Here is a 23,646-nt window from a genome sequence, read left to right as displayed (position 1 = left end):
GTTTGGGCTTGATCCTGTGCTGTGGTGGTGTGTTGTGATGTACCTGGTGATACCATCAGTGCAGTCTCAGAGCCTATATAAATCCTTTCTGGTTTATTTAAGCAGTACATTAAGTGGTTTCATATTGTTGCACTTTAGACATCTGTTACTTGTAAAACTGTAACTGGAATTTTTAAAAGGTGAAGGTAGAAGGAAAAGCATGAGAGCTTGCATCTTGCATAATTTTTAGCCTTGTTGGTCCATGAATCAGGTCGTTCAAGAGCTGTTCCTCTTCAGCTCTACTGCTGTATGAGTTTTCCAGCATTACATTGTTATCAAAAGGCTTATTCAGTCAGACTAATAAGTAGGAGTTAGACTTCAGCATGTGCTTATGTTGCCATGGCTCCAGAGGGTCAGTTGTTCCATGTAGAATGTGGTTTTGGTTACCAGTTCACTTAATCAAATTCCAGATGCTGATTCGTTGCTCCTCATGACAGTCCCTGTGTCTGACTAAAGTTTGATCCAAGATGAATTTTGCAAAAAAGGAACCTGTTTTACCTCATGTATCATGTCACCAGGACTGAACACACTTGGGGTGCTTCTGATCCTTTTCTGATGCATCAGTTCCTGTATTAATACCAACTCTCTCTAGCTCTTAATTATTATAGTGGCTTTGATGAAAGCAGAGGTGGATTGGCTTATGCAGGCTGAGCATTAGGACCATCCAGATTTGTCACCAGTTTTGTTTTGTGGCAAACCTGAAAATGGGCATTCAGGAGAGATGCTTTCAGTAAAGCAAGGAGGACTCTGGGCTCCTTTTGCCTACAGGAGGCTTATGTTGTGCTGAATGCATCCTTCAAGTAGTAGAGGTCATATGTGCAGTAAGTCTGTTCAGGAAGCTGAGAAGAAGTCTTCTCACAGCTCCCTTTGGATGTGGGACACTACTGTCCCATGAAGGAAGCTGAAGCATATACTACTGAAATTAAAGACACAGGTGTATTATCTGAGAAAAGATCACACTGGGGAGAAACAGAGATGTGGTTCAGTGTGGTGGTCTAGATCTTATCTGAGCTGTGGAGGACTGACCTGGAGCTTGGCAAATCACTGACTGTGGTCCCAAAAAAAAGTAGTGACAGTGCCATTAGGCATGTACTCATGTACTCATGTCCTAAAGGCATGTACTCATGTCCTAAAGGCAAATTTAGGAGAGAACTAAAAGAACTTGAAGGCAATTTAATTCCTTAGATTAATTAATATAGGGGTAATTTTTGAGAAATAACATGAACAACCTCATAGCTGATTTCTTTCATAGAAGAATCTTTCTGGATTACAGTTTCATGCCGTGTAGTGAAATTTTGACACAGTTTACGTAGAAGTGGGACCTAGGCAAATCTAACTCTGGGAAGGGTGTGTAAGGAGATTCTCATGAAAATTCACATGTGGGGTAGAGATAAAACTGATAAAGTCATGTCATTAATTGTCACTACACCTAACTTACCCTGTGCAGCCAAGGAGCTATTGCACTGGTAATCCTTGTTATTAGTTGTGGGGAGAGACATGAGGCTGTTGACTTCATTCGGAGTACTATCTGTAAATGAAGCAGAGTGCATCCCATGTTTGTGTGCTCCAATGAAATTAAGGTTGAGACAAGTGTCTTCATTTAGTATTGACTTGGAGAACTGAAAAAATTAGGTAAGAAGGCTGGGGCAAAAGGCTCATTTGCAGGTTTATATTTTATATGTGGCTATCTTAATTTCATACTGAATTTATTGGCAGCACCTTTTTCACTTGCCTAGCAACTAGTTTACAAAGATAAAATGAGGGAAATGGGGTTTTTTTTGGTTTGGTTTTTTTTTTGTTGTTGTTTTTGTCCTAAGCACTTGAAAAAACCCTTAGTTAATGTAATAGAGTTGAGTTGAAGACGAGGTTCAATGCCAGAACTGGGATTGTGACCCAGGATTTTTGGTAGAGCACAGAGTGGGATAAATTTTTATTGAAGGGTTAGTGAACAAAATCTAAGAAGTAAGGCCTACAAATACCCTATGCATACAGTCATCCAAGTTTTTGAGGTGTGCTAGTGGAGATGAGCTGAATCTGTGCTGGTGTGGCAGGAAAGGCCTGTTCTGTGGCTGCTGACACCTACCTGAGACAGGTGGGAAGCATCCACCTGTGATGATTGCTGTATCTCTAGCTGAGAGTGGCTTGCAATTTCTGTCAGACATTAATCTAGGCATGACAATGCTTTTAGGTTTAGATCTAATTGTAGGATGTCTGTAAGTGGGCATGAAGTATGTAAGAAGAGCGTATGGTGTGGAGCCACCACTCCCTTGCTCATATTAATATGTCTTGGATGTATCAATTTTTCTTGATGGAGAAACCCCTAATTATTCCAATACAGCTTGGACAGTGGAAATTTCCAGTGCGGGTATTAGTTCACTGCTGGACAGATTCTCTGATAAATCAAATGGTCTGAGAAGAAAGTATCCTATAAGAAAGAGTTGGTTTGATAATGCAAATTGCCTTGTATAGCAAGGCAAAGAAGAAAGTGCTGTTCTTACCCAGGCCACGGAAAGGAGGAGTGCTCAGTTCCAGTGGTGGGCTGGGAACCGGCTGTGGAGGTGCAGTAAGGCAGAGGAGCCACAGCTGCTGCGTGCAGTTAGGGATGGACTCATGGCACTCATCACTGCAGTAATTTTTTTGGTATTTCCAAAGTTATATAAATAAAGCTGTGCTGCAGGTAAAAACCATAATTTTCATCTGATCTCTTTTTCTGTACCCTCAGAACAGTGATTTTAGGAGTAGTGATTTTAGTCGTACGTGATTTTAGGATAAGCTCGCACTTTGAAGACTTCGTCCTCCTCTCCTACTACTGCTGCAGCTTTTTTGAACATACTGACAATATGCTGACTTACACCAGCTGACACTACAGATCTGATTGGTTTACTTCTCACTAATTGCAGTAGTTTCTATCATGATTTAGTGAACTAAGAAAAACAATAGTGTATAAGAACCAGTAAGCCACAGTTAGAAAAACAATATCTCCAAAGGGCTACTGTGAGCTGGAGGGGTTGTTCTCTTCTTATTTAGATATAGCTAGGTTGGTATGAGTTTGGTCAGTACTTTAGCTCAATGAGAGACCTGCAGCTGAAAAACTGTTCATTGTGTGAAACTACTCTGCACTCAATTCCTTGTATGATTTCCATAGATGATTATTAAGCAGAAAAGCATTTTTTTACTTCTGTAGGTAATAAGTCCAGCTGATTTGAGTAAATTTCCTCAGTTTTTTTTTTTTTTTTTTTTTTTAGCATGTACTTGAATAAATTTTTTTTTTTACCTTGTATTGTCTGTATCAACATTGCAATTACTTAATCTTGCCAGGAAGTACTTACAGTTGTGGTCATGGCCTCATTCAATGGGTAACAACAAAAAATCTGGATACTTGGATCTGCAGGAAATTGATGTTTAAATCACAGTGTAAAGCACATAGATAAACATTTAGTATTTAATCTTTTGCTAAAATGAAATGCATTTTCAATACTCAATCGCTTCAAATCAAAATGAAAAGGTAATAAATGTCAAGATTTGATTTCCCATCCCATCCCTCTTATAAACTGTGATGGTGGCATCAGTTTTCTAGTGGTGACATCGTTTTGGGAGCAAGAGGGTCACACTAAGCAGTAAAGCAAAAGCTTTTGGTAACTGGATTTGGACTGTTAAGAGTTTGTGTTGGGGCTCTAAGATGCTGTTCTTCTCTGTGCTACTATTTCATTAACTTTTTTTTTTTCTTTTTGTCTCCATCTTCCTGCCCTGCCCCCCGTTGAGAAAAGAAGTTTTAGAGGATATTTTACAAATGATGGGAAACTATACTTGTGGCATACTGTTTTAGAACATGGCTCTGTTTTTTGTTTTCTCACTTTCTCTTTAGCAGGTAATCTAAGCAGAGGAGGGAAAGAAAGCTTCTTACCTAAAATATTTGAAATTTATGTTGGCTTTGTTTGGCTTGTTGCAGTTCATGGTCATTTCCTCCTTGGAGCTTTTAAATTTGTGACCAGAATTTTCTAGTTCATGAGAAGCTGAACATCTCATGGCTTGTTCCCTGAAATCCATTAGTGTTTCATATCCTAAAAATGCTTCCAGAAACAAAGGTTAGGCTTATCTGCCCAGGTTTAACCTTGTAGTAAATGACTTGATTACACAAAACCTATTGAAGCTAGTGCTCTGTCACATGGTGTTCATCACAGTGAAAGCTCTGTAGCCAAGTGCCTAGAAAGTTGGTGTGATTTTTGGATGTCCTAAGTTTAGACACCATACTGAAAATGTAACCTTGTTTCTTTCATTGTATCTGTCTTCCTCTCATGATTTTAATTTTCTATATTGTTTCTTGGTTTGTTTGGTTTTGTTTTTTTTTTTTTATTTTTTTTATTTGAGTCTTAACTTTTGGTTGTGCATAAAATACTAATAATAATTCTTTTGTTTTATAGGTACTAAGCCAAATGATCTACAAGGGATAATATAAATGTAATATCAATGTCAAGAATGGATGAGGAGGAAGATAAGAGAGATGAGGCTGATGAGAGCTTGCTAGCTGACTTGACAGAAGAATCCCAGAGAAATATGTCAGGAGAAAATGCTGAATGTGACTCTTCATCTCAGCAGAAAACAAGGCTTATATCAGATGAAATGTTTAGGGACATTGAAAAAAAAAGAAAGGAGAATGGCACAAACGAAAGGGCATTGTCAGGATCACCAAATCTGGATGTCGTTGTAGCAGACAAACCTGATAATGTCTCCAGAAAAAGAAAGCGGAGTTCTTCAGAAGGTAGAAAAGGCAGTGAAAGGAAATTGCACCAAATTGCATCTGAAGAAGAAGGTAGCATCGTAGCTGGAGCTGCAGAGAAGGAAAGTGTTGCCAGTGATGACATATTTAATTCAAATTTCCTGTGCCTACATTGTGATTTCAAATGTGCTGATGGTGCCATATTGAAAATTCATAAGGAAAATGAACATTCACAAGAGGTGTCAGCTACTGTCCCTGCTAAGGTGTCATCTTCAGAAGAAATCAATGTTGGCTGTGTGGCTGGAAACATAGACAAAGGTCTTAAAGGCAAAACGAGTGATCAGTGTTTACCTTCCTGCTCTGATATGGAAAAACATAAACAAGAAGGCCCCTCTGAACTATCCAAAGAGCAAACGTGCCCTCACTGTAGCTGCACAGCTGAATGTAGTTCCACATTGCATACGCATGTTAAGCAAGATCATGAGAAATCCAAGATACTTTGTTGTGATTTTTGTGGTTTTCAGAGTGATGCGGAAAATCAGCGAAATGCTGGTTTCCTTGGCAAGGCACACCTTCAACGCCAAAATCCTGCTGCATGTGGAAGATTTGTACAAATACTGAAAAAAAAACCCTTTAAAAATAAACAATCAACTTCAACAAGAGAGAAGAATGTCAGAGCAAAACCTGGGACCAGTAAATTAAGCTCAAGGAGTGCTAATGCAAAAGAATTAGGTGTTCCTAGTGCACTGGAAGGCTCAAAAGTAAGTTTGTCTGAACAAAATGATGGCACTGAAGGTGTTGAAATGATACCATCTTCAAATATTTCCACTGAAAAAACAGATACTATGGCAGAAGAAAACTTGCTTTCGTCCAGTGTAGAAGAAAATCATGAAGTCCATACCGAAAAAATAGAAATACCAGGACCTTCAGAAAATATCTGGCAGAAAACAGAACTCCCTTCAACTACCAAAAAGCTAGTGAGCAGGTTAAACAGGACAAGGAGATTTAATAGAGTGAAACATAAAAGAAATGTTTCATTGTTAAGGTGTTCACTTGGACAGAGTAGGTCTTTTAGATTAAAACGGCAAGTTAAAAGAAGGTATGGTTTGCTGGGTAATAGTAAGAGAGGCAAGTTTGAAACTCGGAGAGTACACATGAAGCATATCTCTAGTACACAGCTTAAACCTGGTGATTTAAGCCCTATGTCACATACAGAATTAGAAACAGATGCTAAAAGTAAGTGTAATGCTACTTCAGAAATTCAAGATCTTACTGAAGATAATCCAAATACTCTTTCTTCCAGCACTACAGTTAATAAAGATTCTGATAGTAAACTTAGTGCTGGTCATGGTGATCATACTTGTATTGATTGTGGACATGTTTTTCACAGCAGAAAAAGTCTGGAAATTCATACTGCAAGACTTCATAGAAAAAGAATCCAGTTTCATTGTCAGACGTGTAGTTATTCCTCTGGAGTCAGGGAAGACATAAAGCAACACTGTCAGGACAGTAAACACCAGATGGGTGGTTGTAGCTTTAATTGTCATCTCTGTTCATTTACCAGCTTGAATGTAATCAGCCTTCAAAGCCATATGAGTGAAGTGCATAATCTGTCCCATAGTTGCCCAACTTGCATTCTCTTTTTTCAAATGGAAGAAGAACTGATAAATCATCAAAAAAATGAGAGACATGATGATTCCTTATTCCAGCAAGTTACTCCATCGAGTAACAGCGATCAGAGCTTGCCAGTGGTAACCTCCACAGATTCAGTATCAAACAACAACAACCAAAGCCTTACAAAGGAAATGGAAGTACCAATGAAAGCAAAACCTACAGACTCTTCCTTTGTGAGTCATAGAAATGAACTAAAGCATCCTGTTCTAAATAAAACCCAATTTCAGTGTAAGAAGTGTTTTTATAAGACAAGATCTTCCACTGTATTTACAAGGCACATAAAACTCCGACATGCGCAGGAGCATCACTTCCTTTGCAAAGCATGTAATCTCTACTCACTAAGTAAGGAAGGAATGGAGAAGCATATAAAAAGAAGCAAGCACCTTGAGAATGCCAGAAAAAACAACATTGGATTACGTTTTGAAGAATGTATTGAAAAAGTTTGTGTTGGTGTTGGTGGTATTAAAACAGTGGTGGATTCCTCCATTTCTGGGACTGGGAATACAGAGCTAGATAAAGAAATTATACACATTTCATCCTCTTCTGTGGAAAACGTGTCGAGAAATAAGGATGTCATTGCACTTGATCAAAGGACTGGTGAAAATGAATTGGTTTTAGCTAATGCACCCAAAAGAGGGAAAGCCAAAGGCACAGTTTCTAGGACATGTAGCCATTGTGGTCTTTTGGCCTCCAGTGTTACAAATCTGACTGTTCACATCAGACGAAAGCACAGTCATCAGTACAGCTATTTGTGCAAGGTTTGCAATTATTACACTGTAACCAAAGGAGATATGGAACGCCACTGTGCAACCAAAAAACACAAAAGTCGTGTTGAAATAGAAGGACGTGGAAAACAGAACTCAGATATAATTGTTAGCCCTGAAGGAGGTAATTTTGAATCCATGAGCAAGAAGGTTAACAGCCCCATGACTTCTTTGTATGAACATGTTGAAGATGGTAGCCAGTCATCAGATTTGGAACATTCTGTCTCAGACAATCAGGAAGCTGAGCAAGGAGATGCTGAGCTAGAAGCTGTAAATGCCAGTAGGCTGCCAGATCTGGAGCATACTAGCAATCCATTAAGTATAAACCAGCGTGTGTTTCTGGAACCAGCTAGCATTGCTCAAGATGGTGACCCATGCTTCCAGAGAAGAGAAATGGGTGCAAATGATAACAAGTGCGGACACTGCAGCTTCGTTGCTCATTCTGCTTCTTCTTTAGAGCTGCATGTGAAACGAAAGCATACAAAGCAATTTGAATACTACTGCATGGCTTGTGACTACTATGCTGTTACTCGGAGAGAGATGATTAGGCACGCAGCAACCGAGAAACACAAAAGTAGAAGAGAAACTTATGTTTATTCTTCTTCTGGGGAAGGAGGAAACACAGCAAATATTACTAAAGAAGGCACTGCTTTGTCTCAAGAGGAGCACCATCACAGTGCAGGAGAATCACAAACTGGGTTAGGTGAAAGGAAATGTACCAACGACACAGCAGAAGGTGATCACCTGAGTAAAAGCTTTACTGAGTGTTCTGTCTTAGATGAAAATGCATCTCCAGGAATAACTGAAGGTGGCAGTTCCCAAAATGCAGTAGAAGGTAAACTTGAAGAGGAGCCTAAAAATGGAGGACAAACCCTTTGTTTTGAAGGACTCCAGCAAACTCCTCAGAAAGATAAAGCTGTAAAACTTGACAAGGAGATATCAGCTGAAGAAGCAGTTACTTGTGAGTTGCAGGAAAGTAGACAAAGTCAGGAGCTCCTCAGCTCAGGTGATGATTGCGCTGCAGAAAATCAAAACAGATCAAGCAGCACAAACTTGAATTTAGGAAAAGGTGAGCAAAGCTTGATAGCAAATGGAGAAAGCCCAGAAGTAGAGTGTAGAAAAACTGACATTCACAAAAAAAATTCACTGGAAAAAAATAATCCACTTCTGCTAACTCTTCCAGAAACAAGTAGTGCAGTAGAGCAATCAAATTTTGCTGGAAACATTGGAGAAACGACTCAAAATATACAGAGTTTAGAGGGTGACAGAAGTTTCAAAGAGAATCCTACTGGGGAGGAGGAAGAAGCCCTTATGGAAGCACAACATGAAGTAGAAGTAACTATAAATAACAATGTTTGGGAGGCAGATGGCTCAACAGCTGAGGGCATGCAAGAAAGTAGCAATGAGACTTTAGGAACAGTTATCAGTGCTGATGGTACAGGAAAGGCAACGCAAAATTTTGGCAAGTTTGATTCTTCTATAGTGAGGTTAAAAAGCCATCAAGATGGAGAGGCTGCAGACCATTCTGAAGGACAGATGTCAGATGGAGTGAAAGCTAACGAGCTCACAGCAAAAGCAGAACCTTCACCAAGTGGTGGGAAAAAGAAGAAGTCAGAAGTAATTTCCCTTGGGGAATCGACACGTATCCGTTGTGATGACTGTGGCTTTCTAGCAGATGGTTTGAGCGGACTGAATGTTCACATAGCCATGAAACATCCTTCAAAAGAAAAACATTTTCATTGTTTACTCTGCGGAAAATCATTTTACACAGAGAGCAACCTTCACCAGCACTTGGCCAGTGCTGGGCACATGCGAAACGAGCAGGCGAGCGTGGAGGAGCTGCCCGAAGGAGGGGCAACTTTTAAGTGTGTGAAGTGCACGGAGCCCTTTGATTCGGAGCAGAGCTTGTTTCTCCACATCAAAGAGCAACACGAAGAGCTGTTGCGGGAAGTGAATAAGTACATCGTGGAAGACACTGAGCAAATAAACAGGGAGAGGGAAGAGAACCAAGGCAATGTCTGCAAGTATTGTGGGAAGATGTGTAGAAGTAGCAATTCCATGGCCTTCCTAGCTCACATCCGTACCCACACAGGTATGGAAGCGCTCTCTTTGCAAGTGATCTTTCAAACAGTGAATTATACTATTGGTCTTTTTCTGCTTAATAATCTCTTTAACATTTTTTATGAACTGGTGTTCGTACTGCCTGATGAGTCCCGGATGAAATTCAGAATTACCTAGAGGGGTATGAAAATACAGTGATCAAAGGGCAGAAAATGTGAGAACACTTTAAGCGCAGTCCTCATTCTGCTTTTTGTTTCATATAGAGAGATTTCCTTCCCTTTAATCTAAATTGGAATTATTAATTGGCTTTTAAATTTATATAATAAAGCAGTGGTAGTGTGAGAGAACAATTAGCTTTTCTTTCCGACTTCCTCGCAGTTGTTTAGTTGTTTATTTAATTTCAATTCAGTTACACCTTCAGGATTACATAATGCTTTGGGCTAGACATTTGATATTATATCATTACTAAATAAATACCAGTAAGATGCATCAAGATGGTTTTGTAGAAATAAGTTATGAGAACTGGAATTGGACAGCCTTTTTGGAAGGTAGTGTGTTAGACTGGTGTGATGAACAAGGATGTAGCATTTGATTTAGTTTCTGTGCCGATCACACTTTCAATTCATTTTTATGTTTAATTTTAAGTGGAAAATTTAAAAACATTTTTGTAGAAAAAATGCATAAGCTGCAGTTCTAAATTTATGTAAAAATTCACTGCGATGTTTCTATAAACCTGCCATACATTCTTTATTTTAAATAGACAGCTTTTCTAAATCACTGAGCTCTGCTTAGACAAGTGGTGTCTCCATGGTTGAATTTATGAGTGGATTTGAATAATAAATTCACATTTCAATGAACATATTTTCATTAAAACTGTAAGGTTTATTTTACTGTACTTTTAAATAATGGCTTATTATGGAATCTTTAGTTTAAATTCATGTGGTATTTGAAACTTAGTGCATGGTTACAAGGAAGAGAACAAAAAGGTAAGAAAAATGAAACATAAAGGAATGATAATTCCTGGTATAATCCTAAAATAGTTTTGTAAGGTTTTTTTATGAAAAAGCAAGGGCGTGACTGGACAACAAAGTTTAAAATTAATCTTGGGGAACATGGGCACCGTATTTTAAACCTTTCAAAGTGTTTTACTATAACTGCAGTATTCATGTATACCAGTAACTCACATACTTAATACTTTCAGCATTATTCTATCCTGTCAATAATGTAGTTATCTGTATTGCTAAAGCTAATACCCAACTTTGAATGCAGTGTTAAGTCTTTAGAGGGATGCTCGTGTTCACATGGTCAGAACAGTTGTATAAGCCCTTAATATGCCCTCTTACGGCAGATAAAACTGAATAAAACTAAGGGGGAGGATGCTAATGGAGCTCTCTTTAGAATTCTTTATGCAACTGTCTGGTCAAGACATGTTGCTTATAATTGATGTGTCCATTACTTGAATTCTCTTGTAATTATAGTCAATAAGTCTTGTAAATGTGTTAAAGCTCACTAAAAGCATACAAATTCAAGAACAGAGTAAGGCTAATAATTTAAAATAATCAATGTGGGCATTTCAGCACTTAATTTCCCTTGTGTGTTGATAGCTGATCATTCTTAATCCATTAAGATTTATTTAGTCGTTTACAATGCAAAATAGGTTTGCACTGGTCACTTGTGCCATTTGAAAATGTCCACCAGGTTAAGTGCAGAATGTAGTCCATTAGTCTTCCTTGACTATATGTATTAATTGCATTTAAAATCAAGTTAATGTGGATGTGAAAGTGAGGTAACTATCAATATATGACAAAGCAACCCTACTTACAGAAGTTACATCATTGATTGTAACATTTAGTAAAAGTTAGTGTACTTTTTAACATCTTGTGTGTAGGGCTTATCATGTATATTTTTTTTTTGTGCTTTTGGATGGCCCTAAATATGTAAAGCAGTTAAAGAATACATTCCACTTTGCAAGTCATCTTTTGGTGGTGCTTACTGAAGGTCATATAGAAGGGTTACAAACAGAGTTTTATCTGCCCTCTTTCTCATGGCACCTTTACATTAAGTGTTTTTCTTTTGCTTTGCTTAATCACATAAATAGTAATGTGGAGACTTTTATTAATAGTGGGAAGAAGACTTCCAGTCTGTGTTTTCATATTTGTGATTTCCTTTGTATATTATAGAATCTTTCTTCCAATCCATATCACAATGGTGCAACTGAATATGAAAGAAATATTTTTGGGTTACTGGGAGTAGTGGCAGAGGAAACTGACCTACTTCACCAACTATTCCTGTACTGGCTTATAACAGTAATGAGCCAAAGTACAGTATTTCTAGCTTCCTGTCTGTTCCAGAGTAACACTAAGTACATAATAGGAGCAGAGATGCACATTTTCTTAGTTATTGCTCTGATTAGGTGCTTTTAAATTTTTTTCTGCATCATCCAGCTGTGCATACGTATGTTTCTAAATGTATGTATGAGTAACTGTATCCATCTCCTTGCTTTTTTTAATTGAGTAATTCATGATGGTTTGGGTGTTAAGGAGGGAGGGAAGTGAAAGTTGTAGAAAGAAACAGCTAATGATTTCCATTAATAGAAAAATAATGTTTCAAAATACCATTAAATAACATAGGAGATTTTCACATTGCAAATGAAAGGGAAGCTTTGCTACAGAGGAGATAACAAGTAAGTCCATCACATGTTGACAAGTGAAAATGAGGAAGTGTAAAGAAAAATAAAAGAAGTGGAAGAGGTGGAAGACTTTTTAGTTTACAACTGATGCAGGTCCCATAAACATAATTAACAATCAACATCTGAGGAAAAAAATCTACAACCACATCATCTTTGTTTACTTTCTCATGAGATTTCTCTATTAATGAAAAGTTTGCCCAATTTAAATGTCGTATCTTACTCCTCAAGCCTTAAACGTGTGTGTGTTTGGGTCTGAGCTAGGAGCACAGATACACCTGCAGGTGCAGCTGATGTTGCCTTTGGCTGGGAGTAAAGCCAGGGAGTGAATTTTTCTTATAGTTTTGGGTCTCTATTGAATTAATGTAAGAAGTATGGTCAGGAGGTCAAGGGAGGTTATTTTCCCCCTTTGCTCTGCTCTTGTGAGACCCCACCTGGAATACAGTGTTCAGCTCTGGAGTTCCCAACACGGGAAGTACGTAGAGTTGTTGAAATGATTCCAGAGGAGGGCTGGAGTAGCTCTTCTAGGAAGACAGGCTGAGAGATTTGGGGTTCTTCAGCCTGGAGAAGAGAAAGCAGCAGGGACACCTTATGGTGGCCCTCCAGTAGCTGAAAGGCCCTATAGGAAAACTTGGGGGGGACAAGGGCAAGGGGTGTGTGATGGGTAATGGTGGGACAAGGGGTAATGGTTTTAAACATGAAGAGGGTAGATTTGGTTTAGATAGGTTAGACATTAGGAAGAAATTCTTGAGTGTGAGGGTGGTGAGGCACTGGCATGGGTTGCCAAAGGAAGCTGTGTCTCCCTCCTCTCTGGAAGTGGAGGAGCACCTTGGTCTAGCGGGAGTTGCCTCTGCTGATGTCAAGGGGGTTGGACTTTGGTGATCTTCCAACCCAAACCTATGATTTTGTAAAAATAAGGATTATCAACTCCAGTCTTTGTAAAACAGTAGCAAGTTTTGTGTCTGACCTAAACTTTTAAATTAAGTCTATTTTCAGTTTTGTTTTTTTTTTCTTCTTCTCAGTTAGCTTTTTCAGAGCCTTATTGTTTACTGATACCATCAGAAAGTGTATTCTTTGTTTCCATGCCATAAATTGTGGGTAAAGTAATTCTGTGAGGGTTTTTTCTTGCTTGTTTTGTTCTGTTTTTTTAAATAGTTTGTTTGGTAAGATGCTAAGCTGCTATATTTAATGTATTTTTCTCATTTTTCTGTGAACTAAAAGCCAAGTGTGAATCTAACGGTATCACATTTAACGCAGCATATGAGAACCACTAAAGTTTGTGATAAATATGTCTAGGAAATGGTTAGTTTCTTCAACATTGTTTCTAATAGCCTTAAGGTAAATAGAGATTTTAATGCCCCATTACTTTAACTCTTAGTCTAATGTCTTCATCTTAACTATTAAATTTTGGGTTGTTCCATCCAAGAATACACTGGAACAAATTTGGTACCAGCAACCTGAAAGAGACATGCCCTGCTTTTGGTTCAGGTGATGACTACTGACTGGAGCCTTCCAGCACTTGAATTTTCATGGATTTTAAATGGAGATATTAACAGTTACTTAGCTCTGGATCTGAGAAATAAATAAAAAAACCTCAAAGCCTCAGTGATTTTTGGATGACAGCAGTCAACAACATAATGTATTCATGTATTGTCAGCACACTGTACCTACAATTGGTGTGAACTTGAGTTTTTCATAAAGGAGCCATGTAAATGGAAAACAGCAAAGGTCTTGTATGAAAGCCCTGCAGGACACTTGCAGTAACAGAATGAAAATGATTTTACAATTAAATCAGTAGGAGAGAAACTAAGGCAACATGGAGTTGAATCAATCCTCTTGGTGTTTGATTTCTGTGACAAAAAAGAGCAGTATAAACACCAACAGATTAAAAAAAAAATTCCTCTCCAATTGTGGCCTTGATGTTATTAATTATGCAATTAGTCTTTAAGATCGAAAGTTAAAACATCATCTTTTAATACTCTTTTATTTAATGCAAAGGTAGGTTTTTTTTATTTTCAGAGGTCTCTTTATAGAATGCAGTGTTGATTTGAAATGTCACCAAATTAATGATTAATTTAGTTTTATCAGGATCATTTAAATAAACTGGGGTTTTTCAGTGTGATTGATAGACTGTGATTGCTGTTAGCTGCAGTCTCAACCTGCTTTTGACATTTAAACATATAAAGCTGACTAGATATAACCATTCAGGTGCTAAATATATTTTACATCTACTTCCAACAGTAGAAATAGAAGTATTAAGAGATCTGGCTTCATTGTCATTGAACTGTGAAATATTCAACCTTGTCTGCCCGGGCTTAGTACTGTTGACTTTTTTATTTCAGTTAGAAGATTAAAATTAAATGCTTCATTTTCCGTCAGCTTTTGGGAATTAAATTGAAATTTAAGGCTAAAAATTTTTACTAAGTTCCTCAATTTCACCAATAGATTCTTGGAGGATATTCTGTTTTCAAGGGCAAAGCAAAAATGTTCAGTGTATCAAGTATGGTAAAGTACAACATTTGTTGAAGATCACATATTTCATATTATGCTTAACTGTATTAAAGAAGTACTTCACAAAGCATATACTAAACATAATGTGGAGACTCCGTGAACATATTGTACTTACTTTTAACTGCAGACCTATGATTTTGATTTATTGATTTAAAGATTAAGTGGTCAGAAATTAGAAAGTGCTCCAGCATGGTTTAAAATGGTGTTGCTGAGTAATAACATGAGGATGGACTTGTGCCTGATTTAACTATTTCAGTAAAAAAAATAGCTTTTCCATCCTCAGGAGAGTATCACTGTTAATTAAGTCAGACAAATAATTTGACTTTTTGGTGAACTGATGTGATACCAGAAATAGGTGGGTATTTCTTCCTTGGAGGAATAATTTCAGAGTTCTTTGGTCTGCACTAGACATTTAATATTAAAGTTTGTTCTTGAAATAAATAATAGCCAAAATGTCAATACTTCTGCTTTGCAGAATAATCATAAATTCTTGACCATAAAACAGTCATAAAGGCATAATATTTTATCCACTGTATATTCATACATTGCATGTCATTACAATAGCTAGGTGATGAATCATTTTCTGTGTGTGACAGAAAAAATCTGAAATACCAATGCTAATGTGAAATCTATTCATAGTCAGAGGACTTGTAAAATTACTTTACCTTAAATATATTTGCTTAAAAAACAAGTACTTTTTCTGTTTACACCAATATTAAACCACTTTAAAATCATTACTTGGGTTTCAGCATTTGGAAATGGCAAAAGATGCAGAAAAACTTTTGCCATCTTGTTGAAAGGTTATCTACTTCCTATATTGCCCTCTTGCTTTAAGTTTTAGTGTATTTTCTTATTAAAAAAGGTGTAAATTATGATTAAAAGTTGAGAGAGCAGTTGCCATGATCTTAAGGATACTTTAATGAGTATCATGTAGTATATACTGTATGCGTCCTGGGAGTTCTAAATTTATGTACAAGATACTCTTTTTGCTAGGCAAAAATCTCAAACGGGTTCAATGTGGGACAGGCTTTTTTAAAACTTATTTTTCCCATGATTTTTTATTTCTTCAACAGTGGGTGATATAATATTCTAATTCAACTCATATCTTATGCTAAATTTTACTTAGGATCAAAGCCATTCAAGTGCAAGATATGCCACTTTGCAACAGCTCAGCTTGGAGATGCCAGAAACCATGTCAAGAGGCACCTTGGGATGAGGGAATACAAGTGTCATGTCTGTGGGTGAGTAAATTGAAACAGTCTCCACCATGGTTAACCGAGAGAAGAGTGCAGGATATGCATTGTTTCAGAATTGAAAACTGTGATGTGAGCAAGAGTGGCTAAAATTATGCATGCATATCCTCCTTTCCATTGTTATGGTAAATTCCTTAAATACAGTTATGACATTCTTTTCCCACTTCTAATCCTGCACTGAAGATGAGCAATTTTATGGGCTACAAGGTCAATTTGAACCTGTAATCTGTAAATTGACTAAATTATAGGATGTTCATTCACATTGCCAGGGAGAACTGTAAATTCCATTTAAAGACATAAAAAATATATAATATAGACTTTACTGTGTGGGTTTTTTTCTTTTGCTATACTGTTGTAATTTTAGTACCATTAACAGATTTCTGGACTTTGGGATTTTCATTCTTTACAAAAACAAAACAGAAGACTGATTTTTAAAACAAACAGGTTGAAAATATTGCGTCCATAAGACTTTAAAAATAAATGGAAGTCTTTTATGCATGCTTGTGTTCTTGTTTGTTACCCAAAAAATTCTTGTTTTTCTTTTTTACTTAATCGTTATTTCCTCAGAAGGATCGTTCATAACGTTTAATTGTCCTTCAAATGTGTTGCATTTAATAGGAGGCATTGAGACTCCTTAATGCAAAACTAATTAATTTAGCAGAAATGTTTAAAAGGTTTTAAAATGCCATGGCATATATGGTACATCATAGGAGGTTCAAACTTGGATTTTAATACCCCAGTTCTGATTAAAAATATATTTTAATGTTATTATGCTAGAGAAATTAACTAATATATGCATCATATAAAAACATTTTACTCAAACCTATGTAACCTGCTATAGCAGTCTTATGGGTAATGTGTAGAACGGCACAGGTTCAATTAGATGATGCAGTGCACACATGAATGGTGTGGTGTGAAGTTGGGGATAATATTCAGCAGGAGGGGTTTTTTTTAGCCTTAGTGTCCCGATCTACTGCAGGACAAAGTGAGTTACATATTTTAAAGGACAAGTGAATCTTCAGCTGAAGATGCAGCTGAGTGGTTTTCACTTATTCATCTCTCTGTTTTTCAAATAATTTTGCATGCAGCATTATGAGATACTTTCAATGTTTTTACTCACTTAAGAAAATTAATTGCTGACTTCTTGAAACAAGAAATAAAAATGTATGAGCCTAATCCTTAAGACCACTGAGTATCAGTAGTAGAATAACTTGTACTGCTCTTTATTTTGCAGCATGCTTAAAACGAACATTATGCATGGTAGGCTATTTTATGATGTTTGAAAAATCTTACTTAGTATCTCTGATATATGAATTGCTGAGAATTTGGCATGGAAGAGAGCTAACTACAGATCCATAAACTGTTTAGTTAAAGCTAAGCTCTGGTCTTTAGAAGTTGTCAACAAACTTGAAAATGGTTCTTTATTCAGTTCCCTTTTAACTTAAACTAAAAAATCACTGCATTATTTAACTATGGTACTATGAGAAGAAAAGTAAAAAAACCCCAGTAAATCTCAAAAATACCTAAAACTCCATCTTTTATAAAGAGAGAATTGAAATTATTAGGTTTTGGCACCGTACCTCATTTTTTCAAAAACTTATTCCTTCACTTTGGGATTGACATGTTCCTGGAAACTGTCTCAGAAATTACACAACTCTCAGTTGCAATTCACGATGGTTATAGAAGAGAGCGAGCAAAATGTGTGAGTGATTTAACAGTGGACTTGAATGTTAGTTACTTTGCTAAGCTGATAGCTTACTGTATGTTGCTAACATGTTATACCTTGTAGCCAAGCAGGTACTTGTTTTCCATTTCTGTGTAGTATTGTCTTGCTAATTATCATAACATTGTGAAGCTGTACTATTTAGAAATGACAAAACCATCACGTGAAGAGACATATACCACAATATCCTGTGCTCACTAAAGTCTGATTTATAAACCTGTTTAAATAATCATCACATTTCTCCTAATGGTCACCAAGAATGTATTTTAAGAATTATACATTAACACTGATTTAGTTGGAAAAGACATTTTCTTTTGTACTGTAGCTAACAGTCCTGAAGAATTGAGCAGGATTTGAAAGAGGACTGACCAGAACTACATTTTGAACTGTAGTCCAAATGATGAACAAGCCATCCTTAAATACGGAATAAGAGAAAGATGTGGAATAGCCTGTGCTGTATTTCTGTTATTTTAATTGAAAGGACTGGATAGGTTAAAAAATAAAGTAACAATATAAAAATAAAATAAAATAGCTAGGATTTGCTATTGGATTAGTGGCACTGTAGAGCATTGGTACATTAACACCACTGACAATGTCAATTCATTATCATTGATGGCTAAATAATCTTAGAAATGCTCAGTGGACCTATTAGTTCCTGAACATAAGCAGCTCATGCTGCATTTCTTCATTAGCTTTAATTGCTATAAATTTTACCTTTTTAAAAATCATGCTTTAAAAGGTGAAGTGATCTTTCAGGAACATTAACTCTGTAATTTTGTCACAAACAGAAGGTCCCGCACTATGTTTTCTTTTCTGCAGTAGTTAATATTCTATCCTCTGACTTTTAGATTCATAGTAATAAGCCCTTTGCTAGTTGCGAGGATAAATTGTGTTTCAAAAGCTTTTGAGTCTGCTTTGGCACTTCTTAAAGGTGAAATGTCAGTGCAATATCGTGGTGGAGTGCGATCTCAAAACACCACTTTTTTTGTTTTGACAAAAAGTCTCTGGAAATTTTTGTGTTTAAAAAAGTAAAGCAAAAAGCTGTATCTGTGGTTTTGTTTTAGGAAACATTTGCTGTGTCTCTTTTACAAATGATCCTCATATTTACATGATACAAACTACACGGTGTATAATTCACTTAGTTGTTGAAAAAGGCAGCAATTTTGCTGTGTAGTTTTATTTTTTTTTTAATTGAAGTTCAGGGTTTGTTTTTCTTCAGCTGCACAGCAGAAACTACATGACACAGAAATTGGACACTGCTAATGTTTTAACATTTGGAATAAACCGTCTGCTAGTCATTTTCTTATCGCAGATGTGTGTTAATTGTTTTCTTTTCCATAGCAATGGCTGTAAAACATATCCCATTATTTTAGAGGTGGTATCTTATTTTCTGCGGGTGGCAAACTGCTGCATATTTGAATTTAATGTTTGAAAGTGTGGCTCTGAAATAGGCTGATGCCCTGGGTTAGATGAGCAAATCTTGGTTGCCCAGCGTTTTAAATTTTTGTTTCATTTGCTTGGTGAAATGCAGTGAAAAGGCTTATCATGCACTTTTCAAATGTTATGCCTCAGGTAGAACATGAAAAATGCATTGTTCTGCACTTGAGATTTTGAAGAGAATTTATAGGCAATGTTTGATTTAAAAATGCATCTGCTCTTCCTTTGCCTTTTTCATGCCTGTGCTTTCAGAAACAGAATTTTTGGGGATGTAGTTACATGCTTAAAGAGTGGCTTCTGCTTTCTGCTTCTTGCTTTTTTTTTTCTTCTTCTTCTTTTTTTTCTTCTCTTTTATGAGTTCTTAAAAATCAACCGAGGAAGATGCACATAAGGTAGGTATGTCTTTTTAGGAAAATTTTCAGTCTCTAAAACATTCACATAAAAACTTTTTATTACCTTCCTATATATTGAATGATTATTTATAGTTATGTTGTTATTTTTCCAACTAAAGTACTCCATATATAGTAGTGAAGTGCTTTAAGGTGAAAAAGTATTTGTATGCACAAAGGAATTTGGAATGGGGTGGAAAAGGTTGTTTTTTTTTTTTTTCTGTATTTTTCTGAAGCAGTTCTTGTGAGATTTTGTTTTTTACTTTGTTATACTGGTGGCCGGAGGATTAATCTTTTTAAATTTCTGCCCCTCAGTTCTTGATGTGCTCTGAAACTCCTTTTCCCAATTAATTTTGGAGAAGTTCTGCTAAATAAGGGCTTTGTTAAAGCCTCATATAAACAAGCTTTGAGGAGAGCATGGAAATATCTTCACTTTTGCTGCTGTTGTTAATGCTAAGCACAGTTCAGAGATCTTAATCTGTATAAAGTTCAGTGTTTTAATGACAGTGGTTACTCTGAGGATGTCTAAAGAAAAATACTCTCCTATATTGAGTATAGTGGCTAATAGATCTTTGTACTTAATAGATAAGGATGTGCTTTGACCAGCTGCATCAGAAAAACTGGCTGTGCTCCCATGTGTTGTGTTCTAAAAAATCTTTTACATTTTCAGATTTTTAAAAAACTGATTACTGTTAATGTCAGGCTACTTTTAGTGAAAGCCTACTCTTAAGATTGCTTTTAGCAAGCAAAAAAAAGACTTATTCATAAATTTATTGGTAGGAGCAGGAAAAACATTATATTTTCAAGGATGCCTTAATGTACTGTAATATAAATTAATTATTTATACTTGTGCAGTTTGGGAAATCTTAAATAGAAAGTTGCTACTCTAGTAAAACTATTTTTGTGTGGTATTACCTAGTTTTTGTGCATTGGAAGGGATCTCTGTGTAGATGATTATAATGTCACTTTCTGACCTTTGCAGCTTGAATAATTGTAAATCATTGCTTCATAACGTGTCAGAGAATGTCTGTACTAGGCAATTAAATGGCAGAATATAATAGACCAAATTATTGCCTGTCATGTTTTCAACAACACAGTTAGTATTTGAGTTACACTTAATCATTACGTGCATTAGCAACTTCATTGGAATCCAGCTTCAGGCTGAGCATGAAATACATTACATTATTTAAACCTCTAATGGTAGAAGTCATTTATTTGTGTTGAAGTGTACAACATGCAGAGTTTCATAAAGCAAGGAACACTTGAGAGCTTAATTTATCCAAATCAAAGTCTAAATGCAGATAAACACAAGTGGCAAAAATTAGTAATTTTTATAGGCTGGAAATATTTAAAAATACATGGTTGTGTGTAATTGTAGGCAGCAGGAATAAATTAAAATAACTATTTTTATTCAGCTCTGAGAACTAAAACTGTTGTATACCTAAATCATCAAATGCATCATGAAATTGCATTTTCAAATGAACAATTAATTACACACATCATACCTTCAGAAGTTTCCAAACAGAAAATATGTATTTGGTTCAGCTGTTTAGATCAGAGATAAGTGCGTGTGAGATGACTGTTCAGGATCCAGCTATTCTGAGTTCCTCTCTCTGCATTTTGTCATTTCATCCTATTATACACTGCCTACGTTTACCTCAGTAAAGAAAATGAGGTGAACCTATGTAACAGTTTTCCAAACTCGTACACACTTTTAAACAAATTAATAAGAAAACAGTAGAAAACTACCTGGAGTAAGGTAACATATGTGTTATATTATCTTGCCAATTTTTGCTCAGTTATTTCTCATTTTATTAGATTTGCAAACCTGACCTTCAGGACATAGTCTCTATTCTTACTATTCAAGAAAACTACTCGAAATGGAAGCAATTTACTTTTATCCAGAAAAGCTCCTGGCATCTTTAAACAGATGGTAGGGATTCTACAGTGTGTTGTGCGAGACTCTCCTGGCCTGGAAGTCTGCCATGGGGTTGGCTGGAGTTAAAGCCAGTTATCAGGAGACCAGGGTACAGGCAGGTGTGAGGACTCTGCTGTTTGAGATTGGTATTACAATTGATACAGAAAAGTCAAGACCAACTTTCTGACTTAATAAAATGTGGTTTATGCAAGTTGCATGATAAATACATAGATTCATAGAATGGTTTGGGCTGGAAGAGACCCAATGAGATCATCTCGTTCCAACCCCTCCTGCTAGACCTGGCTGCTCAAAGCCCCATCCAACCCGGCCTGGAACACTTCCAGGGAGGGGGCAGCCACAGCTTCCCTGGGCAACCTGTGCCAGTGTCTCACCACCCTTATGCTCAAGAATTTCTTCTAAATGTCCAACCTAAATCTCCCCTCTTCAAGTTTAAAACCATTACCCCTTGTCCCACCATTACCCATTGTCCTGTCACTACATGGCCTTGTAACAAGTCCCTTCCCAGCTTTCCTGCAGGCCCCTTCAGCTACTCGAAGGATGCTATAAGGCCTCCCTGGAGCCTTCTCTTCTCCAATCTGAACAACCCCAACTCTTTTAGCCTGTCTACATAGGAGAGGTGATCCAGCCTTCTGATCATGTTCATAGCCCTCCTCTGGACTCACTCCAAGAGCTCCATGACCTTCCTGGAAGCTCCAGAACTGGACACAGTACTGCAGCTGGGGTCTCACAAGATCAGAGGGGTAGAATCACCTCCCTTGGCCTACTGGCCACACTTATTTTGATGTTGCCTAGGGTATGGTTGGCGTTCTGGGCTGCAAATACCCACTGGTGGCTCGTGTTACACTTCTCATCAATGAACACCAAGTCCTTCACCTTTGGATTTTAATAATTTAGTTGTACTTGCTGAAGAGAGAAGGTGTATAAGAGACCTACTTGTGAGAGAATATATGTTCATCTTTGAACTGGAGATAGTGATTCAGACTAATATCTGTGCTCCATGCAATCCAGTTCAAAGCACTTCCAAATGGTAATTACCAAGATGTGCAATGTTGTGACTCTGATAAGCGCAGCATGTGTAATGCTTTTACAGACAAGGATGTTAAATTTTTTACTTTACCATAGATTGCTCTGAAATCCAGGATGTGTGTGTTCCTTTCAGGATGCTGATACCTTGTTCTGAATCTGTTCTCTGAGAGCAAGCATTGTCTGTGTCCATGCAGGAAGTGTTTGTTTGAGCCCTCCTTGAGAAGGCAGGAATTGCATCTAATGGGAAACAGGCTGATGGTGCAAAAATTGGGGTTTAATAGTTGGTGTGCAGCATGCCTAAAATTCAGTATACCTATTGAAAAAGAGGCTTGCATTCTTACAATCCATGGTTCAGAAGGACTGGCCCAAGTGTTGAGAGAGACATTATTAAAAACTGCTTTCTGTTGACAGGAGATAGGAAAAAAAATTGCCTCTGTTTTGGGTACTGAGAGAGAAGAAGGAAGCTTGGGAGCTGTCGGTGCAGATGGTTGGTACTGACAGGTAGAGAGGTTTGCTTGATTAAAATTTTGGTTGGGTTGTTTTGTTGATGGGCTTAAGTTTCATGGTTTGGATTTATAGGCAGAATTCAGAAGGTTTCCATTTTCTTTAGTTTCAATTACTTATGTGTAGGAATTGTATCAAACTCTGTTTCAGCAGTGATTTTCCTTGGTGATTTTAGTAATTTCACTTTAAAATTTAGAGAATAAGTAACTGAACCTAGTCTTAATCAATTAATATCTCTTCCCTAGTACTAAAGGATATGGTGAGAGAAGCAGGATGTCACCCAAAAGGGGGAAAATAGACTAATTTATGTTTCTACCTTTTAGGTATAAGCTGTTGGAATGCCCTAAATTTTAACAAAATTTAATCTATAAGAATCGACTGCTGAATCAATCTCTTGGGAAAACTGTTTTTTTTTTGTCCAATTTTACTTGCATCAAATGTATTACTGTAATCTGGCTTCTTCAGTAGTTACTGCTCAATTCTTTGGAACGCCCCAGCATTTGTGAGGCTGTGGAGTGCAGAGCATCCACATCTTCCTTCACGTTTAAATTGTCTGTTTAAAAAACCCTTAACGTTGTTTTTCTTTCCAGTGATTTTTCCTCCTGTTTGCACTGTAATCACTGGAAATTGTGTTTACGGGGTTTAGTACAAGCAGAATCAAGCCTATAGATTTTAAGCACTTCAGAACAATTAATCTTACTTTCTGTGTTTATTACAACCTTGGGCACCTTCTTGAGACTTGGTGATTAGTTTCCTAGGGTAGAACTGATTTCTCTAGAAAATTTGTGTCTCGGTACATTCATGTTTCAGGTATCAACAAATCTAAATGGTAGCAATTGGAAGAGCTGACCAGCTTCTGATTTCATTTCAGTCTTTCTGGCTGTGGTGTGTTGTCTTTCATCCTGTTTTTCTTGCTGTAATTC

At 36.9% G+C, this 23,646-nt stretch overlaps 1 protein-coding gene across 2 annotated transcripts in view; it reads left to right on the top strand.

Annotated features, from left to right (window-relative positions):
- Positions 1–23,646, top strand: part of ZNF407 (zinc finger protein 407) — a 347,438-nt gene that overhangs the window by 24,302 nt on the left and 299,490 nt on the right. For both annotated transcript variants that reach the window (XM_071737036.1, XM_071737037.1), the window contains exons 2-3: positions 4,461–9,286; positions 15,579–15,693. In XM_071737036.1, coding sequence (XP_071593137.1) covers positions 4,507–9,286; positions 15,579–15,693 — 4,895 coding nt within the window. In that variant the 5' untranslated portion in view covers positions 4,461–4,506. The remainder of the gene's footprint in view (positions 1–4,460; positions 9,287–15,578; positions 15,694–23,646) is intronic.

The sequence above is a fragment of the Heliangelus exortis genome, chromosome 2, assembly GCF_036169615.1.
Source record: "Heliangelus exortis chromosome 2, bHelExo1.hap1, whole genome shotgun sequence".
Taxonomy (NCBI): domain Eukaryota; kingdom Metazoa; phylum Chordata; class Aves; order Apodiformes; family Trochilidae; genus Heliangelus; species Heliangelus exortis.
Note: the sequence above shows the minus strand (reverse complement) of the source record. Positions and strands in the feature narration are given on the sequence as shown.